At 42.0% G+C, this 26,038-nt stretch overlaps 1 protein-coding gene across 1 annotated transcript in view; it reads right to left on the bottom strand.

The window, feature by feature from the left end:
• Positions 1–842: 842 nt before the first annotated feature.
• AKT1 (AKT serine/threonine kinase 1) overlaps positions 843–26,038 on the bottom strand; it is a 72,370-nt gene continuing 47,174 nt past the window's right edge. The window contains exons 5-13 of the mRNA XM_005417921.2: positions 24,130–24,261; positions 23,898–23,963; positions 22,002–22,070; positions 21,167–21,292; positions 19,754–19,882; positions 15,090–15,304; positions 7,737–7,824; positions 2,725–2,827; positions 843–2,188 (exon numbers count right to left, since the gene is read on the bottom strand). Coding sequence (XP_005417978.1) covers positions 2,109–2,188; positions 2,725–2,827; positions 7,737–7,824; positions 15,090–15,304; positions 19,754–19,882; positions 21,167–21,292; positions 22,002–22,070; positions 23,898–23,963; positions 24,130–24,261 — 1,008 coding nt within the window. The 3' untranslated portion in view covers positions 843–2,108. The remainder of the gene's footprint in view (positions 2,189–2,724; positions 2,828–7,736; positions 7,825–15,089; positions 15,305–19,753; positions 19,883–21,166; positions 21,293–22,001; positions 22,071–23,897; positions 23,964–24,129; positions 24,262–26,038) is intronic.

Consider the following 26,038-nt stretch of genomic DNA (forward strand, 5'->3'; position numbering starts at 1 on the left):
GATCTCCTCTTCCCCTCCCTCCTTGCATAAACACACAGTAAATTGCACTGGGAATTGCAGCTTATTCTTTGAACCAAAAAATGTGCTGGATGTCTAATGGCTTACCACACTTGCAGCTCCTGCTGCTTATTCTGAAGCACACTGCAGTTGTTCTTGGATGTTCATATCTTGTTCTTTGTATTCTTGTTTGAAATAGGACATTCCAGCCTCCTGTAACCACCTCCCAGCTGTGATTAACATTAGTGCCTGGAGACTGTTAGAGATTGTGCAGCACAGACTGGCCCGGGTGGTGGAACAGAAATACCTTTGCAGATCAGGGCCTTTTGCTGGCACCAGGAGGGCAGCAAAACAAGGCCAGTCCTCATTGACCTCAAGACAATTTATTCCTGGCACAGGTTGCTTTTCTCTGAACAAGCGTTTTCCAAAATTATCTTTGCATAATGATCAGCACAGAGATGAAACAACTGAGGAGGAACAGAACAACCTGAATCCCTCAGTGATACGCACATCAAACTTGAGAAACTGGAGCAGTTGTTACATGTCTACAAATTCAGAAGGCTCTTACCACAAGAAATAAGAACCTAACTCATTAAAAGCAATTTTATTTAAGTATTTGGAGGGAAACTTTCATATCATAGTAAAAATACTAGAGTTGAATGTTGTTAAAAAAAGTCAAGATGATGGGCTCTCTGTGCAAGCACAGCAGTGTCTGATGGAGAGGGGAAGAGAGGGTTTTCATAATATAATTCCTTTCAAATAAAAATACTAAATGCTACTTAAATGGAATACATGTCATCATTTTTTATACAGTCAAGAGAATGAAAAAACAAAAAAAAGCACAATTTAAAGAACGCAACCTACAATGGAATAACTTTATTTGCAGCAGAGACAGAATAAGACTGCTTTTATGAAAATTACAAAGAAACATGATACAACAAAAATAGGGTGTGGGGAATTTCCCACTAAGATTAAAAATGAAAAACAAAAAAAGAGTTCACTTTTTGAACACCATTATTATTCAAACACATATGAAGTTTCAACCTAGTTTTTTTTATACATGGGAAACACTGTTAAACTGAATCTTCAAGAGTGAGAAGGCACCATGAACTGTTGGCTGATACCTTTAATGCACACTCAAGAAAGAAGAAATGATCTGGCATGATGCAAAAATTCATTAAGTGTTTATATATATTCATATATCTTTTCGTAAAAAAAAAAAAGCGGCAACAAGTCATTACTTCAGCGCCAAATGTACTCGTGTCTGGCTGACTTGCTCATGAGGATGATTGCTCACTTAGACCTGTGTGGTATTTCTGTACAGTGGTGAAAGTGGGTGATTTTGTGTTGTTGCCTTTCATATTAGATTGGTAAATCAAGCGTTTTCTAGGTTCTGAGAAGCCAATCCTATGAAGTATTCCTAGATTCTATGCAAACGGAATAATTAGAATGCACTGCCTAGAATGAAATACTCATCTGTACGGCGTGGCAATCCCACCGGATTCAGTTTGATATGTAATGTCTTGTAGCAGATGTTATAACAAAAATAACTTTTGCTTTTTGATTTACCTCACTGAGGCCATTAATGCTGTTCCTATAGTTGGTTTTCTGGAGTTGGATGACACTTCACTGCTGTCCAAAATGAGTTTGAACCTTAACCCTCCAGAGTTTGTTCACTTTGTTGCTTATATTATTGCACTAGCTACTAAAGTCTTATATCTTCCTATATAAATCTAATTGATCAGAGTGCAGATTCTGTATTTAGATAATGAACTGTACGAAATAAATAAAATAAGGGGATTTTCTGGTCAGAGTTGCTGATATGTTGAATACCTTAATTATTTCTAAAGTAAACAGTTTTGGTGTATATTCTTAAAAACCTATGGTGATTCAGCATAAAAGCCTTGACATAATACTTAAAGAATGGATTTGTTCTCCTCAAAAACGCATCAAAGAATTGTTTTAAATACAGAATCTGTGAGGCTTCCTACAAATTCATCTAAGTCGTAATACAAACACAGTTTGTAACTTGATAATATAGAAAGTTCTCTAGTGTCCATTGAAGTAAGGTCCCCAAAATGCAGTCTGTTTTGTTTCTGAATGGCAAAACATTAAGCGGTTCCACTGGCTGAGTAGGAGAACTGAGGAAAATGAGGTCTTCTCTCGTTATCTACACAATCCATGCTGTCATCTGAAAGAGGAATAAAAAACATTAGGTAACATTTGCTACATTTAGTTTTATTTTCAGCAAATCAACAATAAGATAATATGCACGGTAAAATTATTTCAGAAAATAGAAATAGCAATTTAAAATTGCTAGGAGCTGCATTGCTTAAATCCACACTCACTGTTCTGAATTTTCTGGCAATTGCTATTTGAGAGCATTGAACATGCTCAGTTATCACAAAAATACAATATTTTGATGAGACATTAGCCCGTGCTCAACTGACTGCTTGCATATACACAGTGTGTGTGGATATGGACAAGAGCTAAACATTTTTATCACTGATTTCCAGTGGGAGTGTGCAGATTTGGAAAAGACCACAGTACAAATAATTTCACTCTTATTAAACAGGTTTTTCATTTTACCAACTTCTTGGTCAAATACGTATGGAAAACCCTCAAGTTTAAACTGATACTTTTTCATATGGGCTGAAGAGACCTATCAGAGCAAATTGTTTCTGGTGGTGTGGAGAACACAGTGGGAAACATTTGGAAAAACTTTACCTTGGTCAGGAGGAGTGATTGTTATCATCTGTGCTGTAAATTCTTCATCAAAGTATCTTGTATCTGTTTCAGATGTAACCTGTGGCTTGAATGGAGGTACAAGCTAAGGAAAGGAAAAAAAAAGTGTCCATTTACAGGTTCTTGCAGTGCTGTTTGAAACAAGTAGAATTTGACACAGTTATAAGCTACAGTGCCTTTTTCTACCTTCCTAAAATGTCTAAAAAACACCAGTTCACGAAGGAAGCATATACAGTAAAAATACTTAGGTGTGCACTTACTATTTATGGGGCATTTAAGGCATTTTTTTTTCTCTAGGATTTAACTGCACAAAGAAAACTTAGAATCCTAAAATTTCTTCAAGTAATACATGCTGACCAGTGTTTAAAAATAACAACACATACTAGTTCCCCACATAATTATATGGAAACTGTCAACCTCATCTAGTCAGATTTATGCTTAAGGAGGATGAAAATGCTTAAGAAGTAAGAAAGATGCTTAGTGATATGAAACTTATCAGCTAACCCTGTGTATCACCACAAGGGCTGTAACATTCACCAGGAAGTTTCAGCTACAGTGCTACTGTGCCCATGCAGCTCACACTGGAGGTCTGACCAACCCAGCAGAATCTAGGCCAAGGCAGCAGCAACACTAATCTTTAATATTCCTGGTCACCTATCACAGTCATATTTTCTGGAAAAATCCCTTCACCAGGATTTCTTCTCCTGGCAAGCTGAGAAGCCTCAGAGAAAAAGGAAAACAGTATTGTCTCATTTGCTTCTCCTGTGTTTTGCTGCTTTGGAATGTGGTTGGAGATTGTTTATGCAACATGTGAATTGTTTTGACTTAATGACCAATCACTGTCCAGCTGTGTCAGGACTCTGGAGACAGTCATGAGTTTTCCATTAGTATCTTGTTCAGCCTTCTGTAAGTATCCTTTCTCTATTTTTTAGTATAGTTTGGTATAGTATTCTTTAATGTACTATAATATCATAAAATAATAAATTAGCCTTCTAAGAACATGGAGTCAGCTTCATCATTCCTTCCTGCCACGGGGGACCCTGAAAATACCACAGTCCCCAAAAGCAGTTTGATGTCAACTCTGAACTTCGAAAACCTGGAGTGCTTACAAAAACCTGAGCCCAGTCAGCAGTGAACATCCTCCTCTTGCTACACCAGGAGCTGCACTTGTTGGGGTTTATTCCTGAAACTCAGGCAGACAGGCTGGAAATCATCCATGGGTACCTAGGCAAGCTCTGGCGAGAGCAGCTCCAGATGGAGCGGAGCTGCCTGGCTGGGGCTGGAGGAGGAGTGCGCCTGGGAAGCGGGATGGGGAGCTGGCTGCATACAGATGCACACACTTGGAACACGGACAACTCTGGAGGGCCCTGGAGAAGGATTCAGACCTTGCCCACCTTCCCCTGCATGGGGGGCAGAACCAGGATGTGCACAGGGCTCTGAGCCCTCCCAAGCACAGGGACAGGGCTGGGATCCTGCTCACCCACCACCGGGGTTATGCATGGCCATCTTTTAATAGCGCACAGCCACACCGGGCAGCAATTCAGGAGCGTGACTGAGGAAGCCTCAAGCTTCCAATCCAAAACTGCAGGGAGAGGTTTAGCAAGGTGGATGGTAAATTGCTCCATGGATGGAATGATGCAGTGACCCCAAGACATGCACTTCTGCATTTGTACAAACAAGAACGACACCGACAGAAATCACTACCTGGAAAACATCAGCAAATCTTGAATACACAAAACACCTCTTCCCCACATCCCACTCTACCTCCTGCTTGGATGTGAAGAATCATTTGCCAACTTTCAAGCTCCCTATTACCAGGATGGTCTTTCTGATCTGTTTTGAGAGCACCTAACAGTGTCCTGTCTTATGAACAGCAATCCAATCAAATGTGTTCATTTTCAATGTAAAGACAGTAAGAAACGTAATGTATACATATGGCAGTGCTCCCACATACAAAGAAACATTTACCATTTAAAATCGGAGCATAAAAGCTCTGTTTATTATAAGAGAACACAATTATAGTATATATTTATCATCTTTTTTTCCCAATTACTCACAATTCTCTGTGCCCAAGAATGGCTTAAAGGAGCTGGGTACATTACCCTCACAAAAAAATATATCCTCAGAAGTGGTCTTTATGTCATGAATTTAAAAAGGAACAGGAAATAGGATATCCCAAAGTCAGGAGTTACTCTGAGCCTTGCAGTCCCCTGAAGCTATTGAAGAGGGAATGCTTTACATTATAATGTTAGTAACACTTCTCAATCAAATCACACCAACATATTACATATAAAAGCCCTGTGAGGCAGGAATATTCTTCCTCACGTAACTCTATTCCCTCTCTCTCTCTTTGCAGCAGCTTCTGCCTACTTCCCAAAGCAACCCTGGGTTTGACAGGCTGTGCATGTGTGTGTGTGAAGCTCTATCTGTCCTTTTAAGCTAATGGTGGTTTTGGCACTCACAGTGCCCCCAGTTGCTCTGCTTGCTGTGCACAGCTCGGAGTGATTTAGGGCTTGGGCACTGCAGCAGCCACCTGAACTGAGCACATTGGAGCGACTCGGAGCAGCAATCCCAAGCCAGCACACATGTGGAATGGGCTAGCACTGCCTGGATCATTTTCCTTTTTATTTTAGTATCTGTTAAAAGCAATTTGAGACAGATTATGATGCACCCACAAGACATCTTTTTCCCCTTGCTGTCAAATTCTGAGCGCTAAGCTGGAAACAGAGGGGAAGCCGCAAAAAGCTCCAACGCTGGCTTTAACAAGCAAATATGTCACTTTACTGGGAAGCTGTCACTGCAATAGCTCTGCAGTTCAACTGGCAGGGAGGTGCCACCTGTAGCCTCCCATGGCTGCAGACCAGCACTGGTACCCACAGGCTCATGCTGGTTTAAGAGAAAAAAGGGACCTGAAAAAAATCCCTGTGTGATTAAAAGCTCTTTGAGTATGTTTTGCTTGTGGGTGGGCAAAATACTGCAAATTAAACTGCACCTTTCTCTGCACCAGAGACAGACAGCACTCTTCCAATTTAGCCTAATAAACATTTTAAATTTGGGGGACAACCCCTGTTATTCAAAGCTCCTTATAATTTAAAGCAAAGTTATGTTTCCAAAAAGCTTAATTACAAAGCAAACGTTCTGGATTACCCAAGCCCATACTCATACACATACCCAGCATTGCTGGAGATGGTGGGGAACCAAGCTTAGCACACAAACAGCTCTCAGCAGCTGACAAAATGCAGCCTTAATCCATGGGACTGCACTTCAGCTAAATGCTGCAGGGCCCTCTTTGGACCACCAGAATGTGGGCAGCAACTACTCACAGGCTCTCCATTTGCACAGTGTGCCTGCCTCAGATGCAAACACTAATGGGACACAAGCAAAGCCAGGATGTGGACTCCTTGGATAGGCCAAGGTCAGGGAGAGTCTCAATTAGCACACAGTTTTCCCTAAAAGATGCAAGTATTTCAGATTTCCTGATAGTTTTCAGAATAATCTCAATCATTACCACTATAGAACAACTTATGAAGGCTTTCTCAGTGCTATGGATAAATTAAACATTACCTCCAGTTTGTGTGATTTCTCTTCTGTTCAGGGAACTGGGACTACTACCAAATGACAAATAACTTTACTCAAAATATTTGAGCCCCACTATCAGCTTTTTACCTTAAACTGCACAAAACAGCAAACCCTCAAGCATTCAGTTTGTCAGCTGGTAAAAATGGGGACAAGTTCCTGTTTAAAATAGGAATTCAGATCTTCTTTTCATGTTATACTGAATAAACTCCACGGAACCCTCTCCTGCCCTCATGACTGCATGCAGCTCTCCCTCAAGGGATGCTCTGAAAGGACTGAGGTCTTAATGTCTTATCCACACTCTCAAGGCACAAAAACTTGTTTTATGATTTTTCAGTTCTTTTAGCCACACAGATCTGTGAGGAAACAGAGCCCTCTCTGTAGCTGTATACAGGCACTGGACAATGTTCCCACTACAATATGGGAACTCCGTTTCTGCAAGTTTCTTACCTGCTCCCACCAACTCGAGGGAAAACCAAACTGTACTTAGAGATCAAATGAGATCTGATACCACGAGGGACTGCTGGGGGAAGGAGGGAAATCAGGCAAGGCTGGAATAGAGTGAGATCATGTGGCACCAGTAGATGGGAGCCTTGAATCAGCAGATACACGTTTGGCTGCATTTCATGAGTGTTATGAGAATGTGGCTGCTGAGAATTGAATGTGAGAGGACAACAGCACACCACCCTTAGAGCACAAAGCAGGGCATCTTGGAGGTGTGAAATAGTTAGCTGAGAAGGAAGGGGCAGTGAGGCACAGACAACTGATGAAACACATTCTTACAGGAAGGGCTGGGCTCTTTGACTTCAGTGGCTCCTACTGAAAAGCCAACAAACCCAGTGGGTCTCAAAGAAAACCCATGAGAAATACCACCAAGTGCAGACACGTCATATCAGTCCTTTGCCACACACAAAAAAGTATTAGGCTTGGATTGATGTAAGTCTAGTCTTTGGACTTGTCTTGAATGCTGACAACATTAGATTGAAAAGGCAGGAAAAGTGGAATGGGAAAGAAGAGCCCATCTTCTACTATTCCCTCAAGGAAGTTTGGCTTCAGATGCTCAGGAACCAACAGCCACTCTGGGGTTGCAAGGGATGCTTCAGTCAACAGCAAGAAATGGCAGCAAGAGTTCATAGGAAAAGCCATTTTAAAAGTTTATATACTCTAAATTTGGAAGCTATTTTGATTACATCCTATTTACTGAGCCATAAAACCACGTATCTCATTAAAAGATACTCCTATCATTGCAAAATAAAAATCCAGAAGTAATCTGATCACAGTATTTTAAGTTGTTGCTAAAAACAACTGCAAACCTTTTCTGTAGAGGGTTTCTGTGTATCTTGAGAGAGCAACAAAATCTGAAACATTTGATACATCCACAGCTACAATTCACCTTGGGAGAACAGTTGTATAAATACCTTTTTCTCGTATACATCTTGCCAAACAATGCCAGCAAAGAATTTGTGCTGCATAATCTCCTTGGCATCATCAGGACCACCACCTAACCTGTAGGAGGCAACATAAGTAATTAAATGTTTGAGTACAGTTATTTTTTTCTAATACAATTTTTATTGCAGTGTACTGAAGAAATTTGGAGTTTATATAATGCATTTGGGAGCAGTTCTAGCATTTGCTGTGTGTTTGGTTTTTTGTGCAAGGCCTATTTTAGGCTTCAACACAGCTCCACTAAAAGATTTAAAAACATACTAACAAACAGAATTAGAAAAAAATGTCTCTCTTAGACAAAGGAAAAACAATAACCACAGTTCAAAAAAACTGCCCTTCAGGAATGATGCTGTCCTGGGGACCACAGCAGATCCTGTAAAGTAAAAGGTCTGAGGCACAGATCCTTCCCTCTACATTAACATGCAACTACCCCTTACAGTCTTCTAGAGCACAGTGATGCCAGCAGTAAAACTGAATTTGAAGTGAAAGAGAGACAAGGCTTTTTAAGGCAAACTGATTTATGCAACCTGATTTAAATTTCCATTAAAGAAAACAGTTGACAACTGCAGTGATAATATCACAGCATATGCAAATCTTTCCTCTTCCTTGGCTTCAGGAAAGCACAAAGGGTGTTTTATTGACTTGAGGTATATCAAGATAAAGCACTTTTATTCCAAAATAAAACTGTCCACACAGCTTATAGATGCAATCAGTTTTGCTGCAGTGTTGAGCTAACTGATGCTTAAATTTTGCTGTGGAGGTTAAAACGTTCTCTAAAAGACTGAACCACATCTGCAAGCAAAGGAGGCATTGAGAAAACAAAACAGATACTGGGTAATCAGGAGGAGACTCAGGTAACAAGGTTAAAACAATGCTCAGGTGTTACCATGTTCACCCAGGCTGATCTCTAGGATCTGCCTGTTCTCCCATGCCTGGTGCCACTTGCAAGCTGAGATACTGACCCCATTTCAAGAGCTTGAAGCAATGACTCTACAAGACCCAGGCTAGAGTTATACTGTTACAGACATCAGGGACAAGGCCTGCTCTCTGGGCCTGGAGCCAACACCTGGCCAGGCCTCATCCACTGTGCACAACATCTGGCCCTGAATGTCCTCTGGGCCACCTGTGGTAAGCCCATGCCCCAGGTCATGATTATATGGGGATAGAGGGGAGGAATTTGGTTCAAAATATCAGAGAAAATATGAAGGTTGTGCTAAAACCCATTGAAGTGGCATTTTTACTGCTTGAGACTGCATGCTCTGGAATACAGTATGAAAGCACAACGCTGTTGGGACAGCACTGGATGACAGCTCAGCATGGAAAAGTCAAATACTGTGGCACTTTGTTCTCAGTGCTCACTGGGAATGGATCCTGAAGCATTCAAGCCCTCAGCCATGCCTGAGCACCATCTCAGAGAAGGCAAACTGGCAGAGGCCACAGCTGTACCAGGGACACCCAGCAGCACAGGTGCCTGACAGTCCAGGGGCTGTGCTTGCTTCCTTGCCCTCTTCCATTACAGTGCCACAGTGACCTAAGGGGTTTGCTCCCTATCATCCTTTAGGAAATGTGCAGTGGAACAGCTCCTCAGCTTTCCAGTACCTGGGTGACTCTCTCCTCCCCAGGTGAGCTCTAAGACCAACCCAAGTCCACCCTAGAGCCCCAGGGGCCAAACCAAGCTGGACAAGAGCTCTCCCATCTGCCTGGCAGCACTTCCTACAGCTGCAGAGCAGCCTGGAACAGAGACAAACTCCAGGGCAGCCTGGGAACAGAAACAAACTCTGTGAGTAATCACTTCTCGGCTGGTTCCCTCCAGGTGCAGTGGCTTTGCCAAGTCTCTGCCAGACTCCTTGTTGCTTCCACAGCACAAAGATGATGGCTGATGAAGGGGGTGGAGTCAATCCTCTTTATCCACAGATGTCAACAGACTGCACAGGAGCTCAGCAGTGACTCTGAGCTAAGAAGCACCTGAATGTGTTCTGCAGAAGCAGGCAGGAAGGCTGGCTGGCTGCAGCCATGTACAAGTGCTTTGCAGAATATGTTATCTAATGCGAGCCTGTGTTCCATGAAGGGCAAACACATATTCAGGGAAATGCCAAGAAAGACTCCAGATGTTTTACTTACCTTTTAAAAATTACATAAATCCAGTCAAAGTGAATGGTAAAACAACAGAAACCTCGTATTTTGGATATGGATTTATCCCAAAATACAGTTTTGTTTTTTCAGAATTATTACGAAAGGTCCATCTCAAGGACAACAGAATTAAATTGGCAACTAGCACAAAAATCATCATTAAGCACCAGTGAGAATGTAAAGGGCAGCAGGTTTGTCTTTCATAGGGACATGCAATAAATAAAGTAAAATGCAGCAGAAATAAGAGCTCTGAAGAGGTTCTTGGATAATAAAGGTAAATTCTGCACATTAAAGTCCTCAGACAGAACCAAAAATAGTATATATATATAGGACTTGAAAAGCAAAAGCTACAGAAATTTACAGTATATAAAGAAATAGAACAGAAAGTATGGAAGCCAAAAAGCAATTTAAAGAAAAACAAGAAAAAACACCCCTCAAAACCTAACCACCAAACAATTCTGGTTATTCATTCAACTTCTATCTACACTTGAAAGACTTTCTTATTTCAGTTAAATCCAAAAGTGAAAATTATTAATAAAGTGCAACATCAATATTAAAATGAAATGATTTTCACATTTTAAATTTTTATGAAACTGCATATTGCTTTTAAGTCCCTTTAACCATTTAATGACAAATGTCTGTGCTCCATAAACTGAGGGCAATCAGCCATCATTCCACAGATATACCATATAAAAATAAATTTAAAAATTTGCTGTACTGTATTTTTAAAATATATGTATAAATATAGTCTGCAAACACATAAGAAGATTGCAATTAGTGGATCACATGAAAAATAATGTATCTCTACTTGCCCACTTACTTGTAGAAGTAAACAGTGCTCAGCTCCCAGGTCCATTCTTTAAAAAGAATCTTCCCAGCTCTTTAAAAAGAAACCTGCACACTGCTGGTTTTCCAGCCCTGTCTTCACATGATTTCTCTGAGTCAGCCCTGCCCCCAAACCCGATTCTACCATGGCACAAACATCCCCACCAGGCTCAAGAACAAGAGCCCAGCAAAGGCTGTTGGTGTTCACCAGCTCCAAGCACACAGACTCCCATTTCTCTTTCTCTGATAGAGTCACGATGGACACCAGTAGCTTATTTTACTATGGCACTTACCTTCAGTGGCTTCTAATAGCCACAGGAAGGATTTGGGAGCTCTGTCCACATCAGCTTCCTGTGACTGGCACTATCAGCACAGAGAAGCTGTCTTTGGCTTTGAGAACAGCATGATTGGAAGATTCCATATTTGGAAGGAAAAGGCCACATTCTTCCCAAAGCCCTGTACACAGAGTCTTTGGGTGCTTTCCTGCTCAGAGATTAAAACTTTTGGAAAGCCAAATGCAGCTAACTCCCAGCTCTTTGCTGAGCTTTACTTCCCCACTTCTTCATTAACCACATGCATGTGACACAAACATGGTAGATCCAAAAAGCACTGAAAAGCTCCCACTTCACATCAGTAATCGAGAGAAGTCATGTTTGAGGTTGGTGAAGCTTGGAAAGTCTCTAAAATAGTAAATTCTGGAAAGCTGGGAGAAAAAAAATCCTGTAAACTTGCCTTTTATGTTTTTCTCAGCTTCAATTTAGATCTCTGTGGGAGAACTGTTTGAGTTTGTCTAAATCACTGTGGACAGGACTGATTTAGACTAAAATTATCATACACAACAGCTAAATCTCAGCCTGTCTCAAAGCACCTGGTGAAACATGAAGACATGAGCATTTTGCACTTCAGCTGCTACACAGACCCTGAAGCTGTCTGGAGACAGAAGCACTTTCCTACTCAAGGCACACACAAGTCACCTGTCACGTGTGGCTCCAAAACTCTTCATGTCCACAAAGTGTGCTGTCCAAGAGGACCAGCTCCTCAAGGTTACCTCCTTCTGCTGGCCACAGCTAGCTGGGACCACCTCCAGGCCCCTGAAGTCCCCACAAGTGTCACCTCTAACTCTTCCAATGCCAGCAGTGGCTGTGAGGGCTGCAGACCTCCCTGTGCCTGAGAGCAAGGGTGCTCAAGAGCCACCTAAGCTTCCTGTGGCAGAGCAGCAGAGAGGACACAGACACACAGCTTAACAACAAATCTCCTCCTTTCACTAGGGAAAAAACCAAGGAGTTATACAAGTAAGGGCTTGATTGACTCTTGACACTCCTGAACATCTGTGACCAAACTTTCATGTGGATATGGAAAGAACCATCATGGCTAGGGAAGAATGAAGTACCAGATCTCCAGGTGACTGCAAGAACTGACCACCAGGTCCCAGGGAACACCTTCAGCTCTCCAAAGCCACAACTGCAACTCTTTGAGCGCATCAGATTTTTGAACAGGTGTTTTTGAAATGCTGCATCATTTTCCTCTTGTTCTTGCTGAATGGCAAGGTCCAACAGCACCAGAGAGGCAGGTGACGCAGCCTGTGACAAACCCCATCTGAGAGAGGCTCAACAACCCTGGCCTATGACAAGGAACTAAGGCACTTCAGATTAAACCATCCTCAAGTTCTCTCAAGTTCAAAACCTGCCAAGATTCAGAGCTTACAAGACACTGATTGTAAACCTACCCACCCATCTAAACTTAGCCCGCTTACACGGGGTGCTCTCATCCATGCCCACTTTCACAGGTTGCAGTCTCCACAGACACAGGAAGAACAATAAAAGGTAAAAAATTTGTTATTTCATGTATGAAAATATGCTCTGATTACCTTCTTTCATTTGATCCATGTCACAAAGCAGCAAAGGGGAATTTCAGGTCACATTAACAGGAAATATTTACAGAATAGACTTTTTCCTTCTTAGGAAAATTAGGACTCACATTACAAGATTAATAAACTTCTATCAATCCCAAAAGAAACTTCAAAATTCCTTTTCTCTTACAAAATGGATTTCATACGACCAAATTTAGAAAAGAGCCATGATTAAAAGCAGAATGCAATTTATTGTTCTTCACATTTTCTCCATATGCCTGGGAGTTTGAGACTGAACTGGTATTACTGAACAGAGTGTGCTAACACTGCTTCAGTACATCCAGCTCAGGTGCAACAGGTCATTTTTAAGATTTAATTCACTGATACAGATCACAATTACCTAGCTCCCTGATATTTAACCTAAAGTATCCTTGGCACTAAGCTTCATTATATCAACCTTTATTGTTGGGTTGGTTGGTTTTTTTTTATGATTTCAGGGGAAGTGACAACACCTCCCAGCTTCCTTTTTCTCATGGTTTTGGCTGCCTCCTCCATCTCACTCTGAAGTTCATCCAAAGTTACGCTGCCAATTCTGACACTTACAATGACACGAACTTCTGTCCACCACTGGGCACCAGAGGGCATTTCTGCTGAATTACACAGTGGCTCCCCAAAGCACAGACTATCACACATATTACTTTTCAGTGAATGTATTTCAGTAGCTCTCTGGCTGTTTTTTGTCCATATGGCTCCATGAGCACACTGTGAGTCAACTACCAACTATGCCAGGCATCCTCCCCAGCACCCAGACCACCCAGAAAAAAGAACATAACACTACAAGGGCAGGATGCAGGACTTCCACCTCCAGTGCTTCCAGATCAGTTCTCCATGCTGCCTGAAATGTCACAAAGCACAGGGGATTTGCTGAACCACAGCTTCAGTTAAAAAGTTATGGGAACAGTGACTGGGGAGAAACCAGTATTTAAGAACAGTCCATGATCCAAAAAAGCTTGGGAAGCACCAGTGTAATTAGGCATAATTACAATAAGGCATGTGTGCAGGCTTGTCTAGTCAACAGTTATTTCTATCAGCAGCATGAAAATCATCTGTCCACCAGATCAGAGCAGCACTGCTTCCAAGCCTGCAGAAGATCCATGTGAAGAAGTGGCTATTTGTATAAAGTGAGCATATTGTGGAGTAATTATTGGCATTGGGAAAATCTCGTAATTAGAAACGAGTGGGTATTCTTTGTTTGTAAACAAATTGCATTTTGGTTCATCAGAGATGCTCCTTTAAGAACAAACTGCAGCAGATGCTGCTTGTGTTCCCAGTGATTGAAAGGCCCCACCTGAATAAGCTATGAAAGGGTCACAATTGCATTTAACCCAGTGCTTTACTGGACAGGAATGCTCTTGGCAGGGGCTGCAGCCAGGCTTGCAGAGCAGAGCCTGGGGGCTGCTCATCAATTACACAACCTTCTCCTGGAGGTCCTCTCACAGGCACTGGGTTCAGGAGGGGCTGCAGCTGTTGCCACCTTGTACAGGGCTGGCCACATTCCCCACAGCACCACCAAGATGAATCCTCCAACATTAAAAACTGTGGATTTGCATTATGAGACCTCCCAGCAGGATTTTCCATCAAAAAATAGTGAAGGAAATACCCTACAGTGATGACTGAAATCCATGCTCCAAGTATCCAGGTAGTGGCAATCCCATTTTCCTGCTATGTGCACACACAAGCACGGAGACTAAACAAACACCAGAAAGTAAACCGGAATTCTCTGCTTGCACCTCACATGAAAGGTTTCCTACTTGGGGCCTATTAACAGTGGAAGGTTCAGGACAGGAGATCAGGGGCAGAGTCACAATATTATTTGTTTTAAAAATGTCTGGGTTGACAAGATGGCAGGTTTTTAAACTGATGTTTATCTCTGTGAAGGTCAACATCCTTTTTGGATCTTGTTCCATTTTCTGTTTGTTAGCTATTAGGGGCTTCTTTTGTGTTTTTTTCTGTTTTTAAATCAAGGGTTATTTTTAAAAAAAAATACAGCAATAAAAGAAAAACAAAAATAAAAGGAGGAAATAGGAAAAGTCAATTGAGCATGGTATAAACTCCACTACAAACATGGTACAAACACCACCACCTACTGTCCAAAGCAGGACGCTAAAACACTGGCACAGATCTAGACAAAAATTCAGGAAAGGGACAGCAGTCTCAACTGCAACAGAAGGCAAAAGTATTTGGTGTAGAGCAACACAGCAGCCACTGGATTCATTACAGGCAAAGGTGGGGTTAACTTGCTTTTCCCAGGCTATAATGGCAGCCACCATACTCTGAAGTTTAGCACCAAAGCTGCTTTGTGTCACTATTTACGCCGTCGGCTCATTTAAAAAGTTTGAAATAAATGAGCAGATCCATTTGCTGCATCTTGTTGGATAATCAATTTGAATAGATTAAAAATTAAATTACAATTTTGTCTCAAATACCTTTAAAAAGTGCAACTATTAAGCAACAGCCTCACCTTTGCTTAGGATCTTTCTTCAGCAAACCTGACAAGAGGGATTTTGCTTCAGGTGACAATGTGCGTGGAAATCTGATCTCCTCCATAAGGATCAGTTCAAAGAGCTTTTCATGGTCCTGATTGTAGAAAGGGAGCCGTCCACACATCATTTCATACATCACAACTCCTAATCCCCACCAGTCCACTGCACGGCCGTAGTCATTATCCTCCAGAACCTGCAAATTGCAAGGAAAAGGCTTTAGAAGATACTCCCACACCAGGCATGAACACATGAAGCAAAATTTACCCCAGCAAGTCCATCTTTGATCACACAGCCATATCTACCAGCAGAGTATCTGCAGAAGAACCATGTGAAAAGAACTGGCATCCACGCTCACCACCCTGAGTGAGCAGAGGGGGGAAAAGGAGGCAGCAGGAGTGTTACAGCAGCTTCCTTGTCTTCTTTCTCCCATCCTCCCTCACATTACAGTCATGATAAGCACAACTTTGAAAGTCCAAAGGCCAAGAACTCTTCTCACATTACAGAGCTAGCTGTTAAACTCTCACTTATTCATCACAAACTGTTCCAAACGGGATCCAAGTTTTTAGAAAAAATCCCAACCCACCAAGGAGCCAGTACATGAAGAAAAGGCCATGAACCTGTTCCTTCACAAGCAAAAAGCCAAAGATATCCATCATCTTCTTATCAACCTGCACCCCAAAGTTGTGGCTCTGCACATCCTGAAAGACCACCCACAAATACTCAATGACTAATCTATATAAAACACTAAGAGCCAGAACAACACTTCTAACACTTGACCGGCTCTCAGGCTGTAAAATGGCAGCCAAACTGTCAGGAAATGTTTCCTCTCCAACCCTTTGCCCTGCTCCAAAGGCACTCCTGCCTCTGCTCAGAGGGCTGCAAACACAGGAACAGTCAGTGGGGTGGAATTCTGCCAGTTCTCACAGCAAAAGGAGCCCAGCACAGCTCATTCTTCCCTTCCCCTGGGTACTTCTACCTAGCAAAGCAGCGGCTGGTGCAGGGGCTCAGGACCCCAGCAGCTCTCTCCACCTCTCCTGCTTGCTCCAGAGAAGCCCTGCCACAGTGCATTTCTGATCTTGTGCACAGCGGGTTGCTGAAGGGAGTGGGGAGTGTTTTGTGGCCTGTGCCAGTGGATGTTACCAGGACTTCTCTAGACTTTGTGTCTCCTCTGCAGTTGTCTGTAGCTGACACCAACATCTCATGTTCCAAACCCTGTCCTCAGGTTTTAGTTATCATCTTTGCTCTTTGCAGGGACCTGCACTGAGCTGCTTACTCTTGCCAAGAGCATGAACCACAACTGCACCACCACCCTGTTTTCTCACTGGACAGTGTCTGTGTGAGCTTCACATTCCTGCGATTCAGAATACTTAACATTCAAAATTAAAAAGGTAAAAGAGCCCAAGTCAGTGCAAGTTTAACAAAAGCAAGGCCTTTACATCTTATAAATCTTGATTTAAAGGTTTTGCACATAAAAAAGCACCATCGAAGCACTTCACAGAACAACTGTTTGCACTCTGCCTCTCTTTATTCACTAATTATTCCCCTTAATTATCTGAACGAGGGAGAGGGCCTGCAGTAAAAATCAAAAGGCTGCCAGGTATTGGATTACCCCACGTCGGTCTATTTCCAGCATCCCCGGCCGTATGATTCACACCAAACGACAGCTGGCTCTGCAGCTGCCCCCTCCATGGACGCGGCCGGCACAGCTGCCGCCGGCTGGGATTCCAGGAGCCGGCCCCGTCCTTCCTTCCCGAGGCACGGCAGCCCTCGGCTCATGGACCCTGTGTGACAACGCAGCTCAGGGATTCCAGGAGCCAACCCCGTCCTTCCTTCCCGAGGCACGGCAGCCCTCGGCTCATGGACACTGTGTGACAATGCAGTTCAGGGATTCCAGGAGCCGGCCCCGTCCTTCCTTCCCGAGGCACGGCAGCCCTAGGCTCCCCACGGACATTGTGTGACAATGCAGCTCACGGATTCCAGGAGCCGGCCCTGTCCTTCCCGAGGCACGGCAGCCCTCGGCTCCCCTCGGCTCACGGGGACTGTGTGACAATGCAGTTCCCGCTCTGAGTCACCCCGCTCAACCAGCGCTTCCTGTTCACACTCCCCTACGCTCGGCTTGCCTAAAATAAAACACTCACACGGCCTCTGATTTGTATTTTTGTTTTTTAAACTGCTGCAAGAGATGCACTAGGAGAGACTGAAAGAAAAAGAAAACCACAGAGGTCTTTGCCGTGCACGTAGTTAATGTAACAGGTGCTTCTGAAATGCAGTAAACACTTCACATGTTACTTTAAAAAGTGCATTAATGCTCTGTATTATAAACTAGATTACTAACTACAACCATTTCCTTCACCTCCATTAATTTTAAACTAATTATAAAATGCTTATTTCTTCTTAGCACAATGAGCATATCATCATATTAGTGACTGTGTAGAAGAGAGCAATGCTGTGAGTATCAAAACTTCATTGTAACAAAAAAAAAATATTGCACTCATCCATGATTTATTGCAAGACACTGGATAGCTGGGGAGCAGTAAAGTAACAAGGTCATTTCACCTAAATTAAGGGATCATAATTTCTTAACGAGCAGCTCTAGACTGTTGTGAGATGGAATTCAAAAGAGAAGGCAGAACAGCTGTACACATCACAGCCATTGATGCATCTGACACATCAAAGTTGACATGGTTCAGTCACTGTCATCCATGCATGAGATTCCAGTATGAACCTAAAAACAACGATGCAACAACTGTACAGACACACTGCTGTGCTGGACTCGAGTTACAAATGCAGACAGGAGCACTGTCACCCCTGCTTTGAAGGATGTATGACCTTAAATGCACAGATCATTTCAACACAATTTCCAGATTTTTGCATGCTATCAACCAGATGACAAGAGCCTGCCCAGAATTTAACACTCCAACTCACAGATGGGACTTGCAAGTAAGGGAGAGAACTGAGTAAATCAAAAGGATTTGTCCTTCAGGAGTTTTGGATGAGCCAACTCATCATAAATATTAAAAAGAAAAAATAATAGCAAGTAACAGAACAGAAAGAACAGCCCAACTGCTTGCACAGGGAATCCCCACATTCCAAGTTAGGAAAAACCAAAACAATAAATATTTTTAGCGTCCTCATAAAATCCTTGATGAGAAACTGAAGTTCAGCAATTGATTTTAAGAGGGAAGCTAAAATAAAAGGCATGTTTATGAATAATAAACACTCTGTCATGCTGCTAATTACTCTCTGCATCAGTAAATTTCAAATTGTGGGGCATGGACCCCAATTTAGATTCACTGAAGACTTCTGGTGATCCATGGAAAAGCTGGCAGTCATCATGAGACTGGCTCCGCCTCTTTGCTGCAAGCTACTTCGACAGGTGCCCATGTTCTTCATTATTACAAAGGACTGGAGGCCCTTGAAAGCAGCTGTGAGTTTAAAAAAAAAACCAAAAACAAAAACAAAAACCAAACAAAACCCAAGAGCATGCTGCCACCACTATGAAAGCAGGAGCACAAAAGCACTGATCAGCAAAGACATCAGCTTGCAGCAGAAATATTCCTCCTCCACGCTGGTTTCCCATCTTTGTTACTTTTGCACAGTTCAGTTCAAGGCAGGTTTGCAATGCTCAAGTCTCTCAACTCAGAGGAAAGCTGTGCCAACAATCCATAACCTGCCGGCAGCCCAAGGCTCGCTTCTGTGCGTGCTCCAAGCAGGATGGAAATGCAAATGCCACGGGACACAAAGCCCCACTGCAAGGGAATCAGCCCTGGTGCAAGGCACCCCACCTTGGCTCAGGCTTCCTACAAGTTCAGGAGTTTGCTCCCACACAGCTCAGAGTGTGCCCAGAGCACCGAGTGTACACGCACCCCCTACAACCTGACCCCACTTCTTATCCATCGCAACTCACCCCCAGCTCTAACACCACCTCTGCTGCACAACTCAGAGTGCTTCCAGGAACAAACCTGCAAACATGCATTTGAATTTTGCACTTGAAAAGGAAAAAGAAAAATCTCCACAAAAAAATTACCCAAAACTGTTTAGGAACTGAGATCCCCTGCCTGGATTTATTTCCTCTGAAACTGGAGTGCTCAAATCAACACTGAGAAATATCCTGTGCTTTTATAAGTCGTAAAACAGTCAGCACTTCTAATGCATGCCATGCTAAATAATGCAGAAACAGCTTGGTCTGTCCTGTTTCTGAAAGCATGTCACCTTTGACTGCCCTCAAACAGTAAAAGAATTGGGCAATACTTCTACTTCTCAAGTGAAGTCCTACTGATAACCTTTCAAATAGGAAAACACATAGCAAGCTGCAAAAAAGATAATCTATCATGAAATATTTGAAGTGATTAAAAGGGCTTTTTTAAAAATTATGTATTTGATACAAGAAACAAGCACTGTTCCAGTAAAACGTACATATTCTGTCAAGTGGAAGAAACTACCCCACCAAAAAATTATCATGTATCATTATGCTAAAGATGTGTTCCAGATCATGATGAATAAAGGAGTCTCAGGATGTGTAATTATATAACAGCAGTTAGTGCATGAGCACATCATGGCACAGGAATTATTCTGTACTCCTACTGCTACCACGGAAGGCGTGAAAGAAGGCAATTTAACACAACAGCCAACATAAACATACCTCTGGTGCAAGATACTCTGGAGTGCCACAGAAAGTCTTCATTGTTGCTCCATCCTTGATGCCTTCTTTACATAGTCCAAAGTCTGTTATTTTTATGTGTCCATCTTTATCCAGCATAAGATTTTCCAACTGGGAAGAAAAGCCAAATTAAAAGACATGATTACCTGTAACATACACTAATCCTGAGCAGGATAATCAAAGACATGAATTTTGCAGATCAGTTTTGAACCTCATCCTCACTGGGGTCATAGCCAGAGCATGTAAAATGTAAATATACATTTGTAACATTTTGCTCAGTTCTTTAGGGAGCATAAAGTAACTAATTTGTAGTCTTGGGGTAACCAACCATATATACAGGAAGAATGCAGAACATAAACATTGTATTTATGCTTCTACAGTATCATCATCAATAGAACACCAGTTCTTTAGAAAGTGTATTAAGCATTCCCCCTCACACAACTTCATCCCTGCTTTTACTCTGATTTTATTAAATAATCTGTATCAGTAAGTAATAGTATTAAATAAATAAAACAGAAATCATATGCAAGGTTAAGGAACCACTTCCCATAAGACCCTTTTAATGAGAATCACTGTATACATTTACTCAGCTCAGCACATGGTATTCATCCCACCCTGAGCCTCTAATTTTTGAGAAAGTCACCCAGGTATTAGGACAGTTTCCTCAGTGTATCAATAAAGTGCATTACAGGGGAATCACAGTGATATGGAGACAAAATCCCAGCAGAGATCCCAAAATTACTCTGACATAGTCTGGGAACATTACAGAGCATGCTTCATTTCAGAATGCCCCTAAATAAACTACCAGCATCCCTTCATCCTGTCCTGAAAACTCTTCTCAGGAAGAAAGAAAATGCTATTGTTGCATTTTCCTCAAGAATTTCTCAAGTCTGTTTGCCCTGAGATACCTTGTTTGGTTGGGGTTTCTTTTCCCCTTCTGTGCTCCCCAAACAAATGAGTAACTTGAAGCACAGGCAGTTTTCTAACTGCAAGCAGCTACTATGAAGATGATGTGAGCACACTGCAAGGAAGCACAACGTCCATGCAGTGTGAACTTCCATTCCTCTGGTAAAACCAGAATTATGTTCCACCATGCAGAAGCACCAGCAAAATTTCTCTCAGAACATAAGCAGGCAAGTGAAAATGAAACCCCTGTAGCCCAGTAACCCTTCAAGTTCTCTGAAATGCTGCCAGAGTCACAATAAATGCCTTATGCAGCTTCTTGGACTATCAAAGGGTTTAGACATCCTGTAAAGTCCAGCCCAACAGCTGCAACAACAGTTTGGATAAAGTTCAGTCAGGAAAGGATTTCTTAATAGCTCAGGATCATTTGCTTTTTTTAACAACAAACAAAAAGCCAAACCCCAAAAGCCTGAAAATTATTTTTCTACATACCTTCAAATCTCTATAAACCACATTCTTCTCTGAATGCAGGTAATCCAGCGCTGAAACAATCTCAGCCCCATAAAACCGAGCGCGGTCTTCAGAGAAGACACGCTCTCTTGACAGATGGAAAAACAACTACAAGAACAGTAATTTGTTAACTTCAAATGTTTCTGAATTATGCCTTGCAGTTCACAAGCCATCCTGCTTGGATGATGCTATTAACTAAGAGAAAACCCCTTCCCACCCTCACCCAGCTGTGTTCCCAAATGTGTTAAAAAGCATCATAAATTAAATTATTAGATAATTATGTCTCATATTCACAGACACACACTGATAACCAGTACATGTACTACAGTCTTACAGGGTCAGAAAATTATAAAACTATTTTTGACTGAACTACAATTCCATATTAAATCTAAAGACTAATGCATGATTTAAAAGAAATGTTAATATTCCAACTTTTCCTTCCTGACAGTAATAGCAGTCAGCAGTTTCTAGTTCTCCCTCCAAGTATACTCACAATATTAAGTGTTAAAACCTGTCTGACAGCTAGAGCAACTATAAAGCAACCTTGCCTTCTTGAACTTCTGAATGTCAGATTACAATATACTGCTGTCATGTAAAATATGAACCTATGCCCAAAACCTCTATGTTCTAAAAATGGAGTTGAAAAAATTAAGTCTTACTTCTTCACATTAGTTAAATCTGTGAACATCTCCATTTAATTGGGACAACTTGGATTAATTAGAATTGCAAAAATGGGCCTTAGCTAAATAATTTCAAGCAAAATTAGCAGTAGAACAGGAAAATCCTAAAGTATTAAACATTATTGTACTTCTCTTACCTCCCCTCCATTAGCATACTCCATAACAAAACACAAGCGATCGTGTGTCTGAAAGGAATACTTTAAAGCCTGAAACAGATTTAAACCAAAACTCAGAAGACAGATCATAGTGACATTTAGAAAAGCATTTTTAATAGATTTTCAGAAGCAGACATGAAATTTTCTATTTTAGTAAATGTTTTGTCCTTAAATCTTATATAATAGTTTTATTTTCCTGTTGCAGCTGAGGAAACTGCCAACTTATTTCACTAAATAAATTTAATAAAACATTAAACAAATTCCTTGCAGAAGCTATCATCACCTAAAATGCTGCAAAACAAAGTTCTGGCCCATTAACAGGGACTCAAAGTGTACCAACAGTGACAGAAGTTTCTTCCTCTGGCCACAGGTTCAACTGAGAGAACAGAGGCCACAACCAAACCCTGGAGCACAAAGTTTCACCACACTGGCTACAAGACCTCTTATATGAAACACAAGTATTTTCACACACCAGCCCCCTGGCCTCTGCCCTGCTGCCTGCAACTGCTCCCTGCTGACAGCCTGCCAGGGGATTGGCCAACACTGGCAATACCAATTTGTGAGCAATTCACAAAAACAGACCAGATGGAGGCTGTGATGGAGAGTCACAAGGTGCCTGTGTATAGTCCTGTCACATGGATTTCTGTGGCAAGAGTAACATCAACTTATTTGCCATAGTATTAAGATTTTTCATCACAGAATGTGCTGAGCTGGAAGGGGCCCAAAAGGATCATCAAGCCCAACTCCTGGCCCTGCACAGGACCACCCCAAGAATCCCACAAGGGACCTCAGAGTTTCTTGAACTCTGTCAAGCTGGTGCTGTGACCACTTCCCTGGGGAGCCTATTCCAGGGTCCAACTACTCTCTGGGTAAGAACCTTTTCCTAGCACCCAAGCTAGACCCTGTCTTGTAGCTAATGTCTCAAGACAACCCTTGTTCTGGATATCTGGGTTTATAAAAGCATTAAAAAGAAAATACTGAATATGATATTGTTGTCTTCATTATGAAGGGTGGCACTTTTAAACCAGTCATATTTTTTCTGGAAAAATGAAGGACCAGGTTTTAGACATGTCAACATTATTGAGTTTACTCAATACAAGCAATATTTACTTCCAGAGGTCATGCTTAAAAGGTCTGAGTTCCAGCTAAGCCCTTGTACCTGGCCAAATGAAACAACCAGGATCCTACACAGTCTCTTAGAGGCTTTAAGCAGTTGTAAAAAATTTAAAGACAACATGTAGTAAATATTACAAACAAAATCTTGAGATGGAACTTGGATATCTGAACTCAGCCCAGAGAGACTACTGGCACTGGAGGTCTAAAATGAGAGTATGGATTGACTTTACAATTCAAAAGGAAAGCAACAGATAAAGCACAGTCCTGCTCTTCTCCTTCCCATTCCACATGCTCCTACCACTATCCTTTGGCTGGCATTACCAGTGCTCTGATTCCACTGGTGAACTGTATCTGGGAGCTTAAAATAACAAAGACAAAATCAAAGGTTTTTCTCCCCAGTATATCTTCCTGAATTTGTTTGTCACAAAAGCAGAGTCACTCTGACCTCTGCCACAAAGGGGAGACCAAACATTTGAAGGGCAAGGAAAGCAGATACTCCTCTCAAGATAGCAATTAAATGGGTGAGCCCTAATATCAAACCACAGCCTGAAACACTGTCTTCAAGAGGTGCTGAAGACCTGTCCTGCAAGAATCAGAAAACTTGAAAAAGCATTTTCATTTATGTGCCCCTAAAATGGAAGGTTATAGAAGTACACAGCCACTCTGTAAACACAGACCTCAGATGCATTAAGAAACAAAAAATAAGGAAAGCCTTGGTGGTGGGGATATCAAGTTACACTGTGCAGAGGCAGAAATGCTTACTGTTAGGAAGGGGTGCCGAGAGTTCTGTAAAACCCGGTTTTCTGTCAGCGTGTGCGCTACTTCATCCTGAAATGCAAGCAGAAGGAAATCAGCAAAGTGATTCCCCAGATCAGGGGTCCATTTCAAACACTAACAGAGCAATTATTTACAACTACTCTGAGAATCCTTCCCATGACTTTGACAAAGGCTGCATCAAGGGTAAACCACATCCCAAAGTTTCCCATCTACTCACCTTTGCTACAATAACTTCCTTCTTCAGAATTTTCATAGCGTAATACCGTCCAGTTGCTTTTTCTTTAACTAAAATGACCTTTCCAAAAGTGCCTTTTCCCAGTAGCTTAAGGTATTCAAACTCATTCATGGTCTGTTAACGATACAGATAAAGAAGAAATGAATTACACGATCTAACAAGAAGTCTATTATTCTCAGACCAGAATTTCTCATTCACGTGAGAATGCATCGCATATGTCGCACATGTGGGTTTTTTAATCCTTTTGTTTGGTAGAATTCAGGAGCAGAAATGATTCTTCCACAAAAACGAATGCCAGTGCACTTCCAAAGATAATCAATCAAACTATCTACAAAAAACCATAAGCTTTCAATTAACTGAATGCTCTGTTGCATGACTCAACACTGAACTGTACAAGTAACACTCAACATATTAATCCATAGCCATTCTGACCTCTTAGCCAGTGCACACATTCATTAAAAGGCACACGCTGCTCTGATTCCAGGGATTAAACCCACACCTTTTTTCTGATGTTCCCCACCTCTCTAGGAGATCAGTTTTCTTGTGTTTCATTGAGCAGTACCAAAAACCAGAGACAAAATTACTCCCTGTAAGGTCTCTATCGACTCACTCAATGGGACTTTTGAAAGGGCTTTCCAGTGGTTCATGCACTCTGAGTTGGACATATGGGGGAAATACCAACCAGATATTCTCATGAGGTCAGAACAACACAAAACACTTACTGGCAAACTTTAGAAAATCAGGCAACTTTTGCTTATGGTTTACTACAACATCCAGTCAACATAAAACACTTCTCACAGCATTAACCTGGACCATTCACCTTAGCAAACTATAAATCTATTCAATGGTAAGTTATATTCCAACAAGAGGGAATGAGGAGAAAAAGACAGGAAAGATCTAGAAAAGCACACATATAGCTACCAGCTCCTGGGTTCCAGATGTGTTCAGACAGAAACTCCAAGAACAGGTAGGGTCTAGACCAGGTGATGGCCTTGTGTTTGGCCCTAAATATCCCTTGGCCTTCATGGGTCTTTCTCCCAGGTGGGACTTGTGGTCATTTGGCCTCTCAGGAGCAGGGTTAGGGGAGAAAGGAGCACTGCCTCTGGTGTGTCAGTGACTGGCAGCTCTGCCAGGCTGGGATACAGGCTCTGGGGGTGGTGGGGCACTTCACTGTCTCACCAGGACAAGGCCTGACTGTCCCCTTCCCCCACACACATGCAGCCTAACATTTCCTGAGACATCTTTCTAGTCTCTGACAACCACCCTATGCCTTGAGACAAGACCACAGTAATGGTATCTTTCCCCTTGTGGTCTGATCTAGCAGACAGAGCAGAAAGGAAAGAAGAGGAAAGTACACTAAAACTCATACAATGGGCAATTGCTATTCCAATAACCAAAACATAAGTCTAGTTAGTATCCTACGCAGTTCAGTGCTTCCCACTCCCTCCTCACTGCAGGTGAGGTGAGATGCAAAGCAGGATCTGGGGGAAGAGTTCATGAACCATTCTTAAGGCTGCAGTGCCTGAAGAGTCCAGCAGTTTAGTCCATGATTTCCTGTGTATTCCTTGAGACAGCACTCCTTTTCTGTAAGGTCTTATACAATTTTATGCAATTATTTTTTGTACTGGCTGGACTTGTAAGCTGGGCTCCAAAATAGCTTGGTGAGTTCAATTTAGGATTCTCTACGACTTATTGATAGTGCAATACATTGCACTCCTTGTCTAACTCTGTAAGGATCAATAGTTAGGCTGTTTTGCCTTTCGAAGACCATTATCTTATAGGTTCAGGTATCAGCACCACCTGAACAAATATACATGTCCCAGTTGCCACTGTTATCCCTCCCACCAAGCAGGTTTCAGGGGGATTTCCAGAACCTGCACCCAGGGAAAGA

The sequence above is a fragment of the Geospiza fortis genome, unplaced genomic scaffold, assembly GCF_000277835.1.
Source record: "Geospiza fortis unplaced genomic scaffold, GeoFor_1.0 scaffold23, whole genome shotgun sequence".
Taxonomy (NCBI): Eukaryota; Metazoa; Chordata; class Aves; order Passeriformes; family Thraupidae; genus Geospiza; species Geospiza fortis.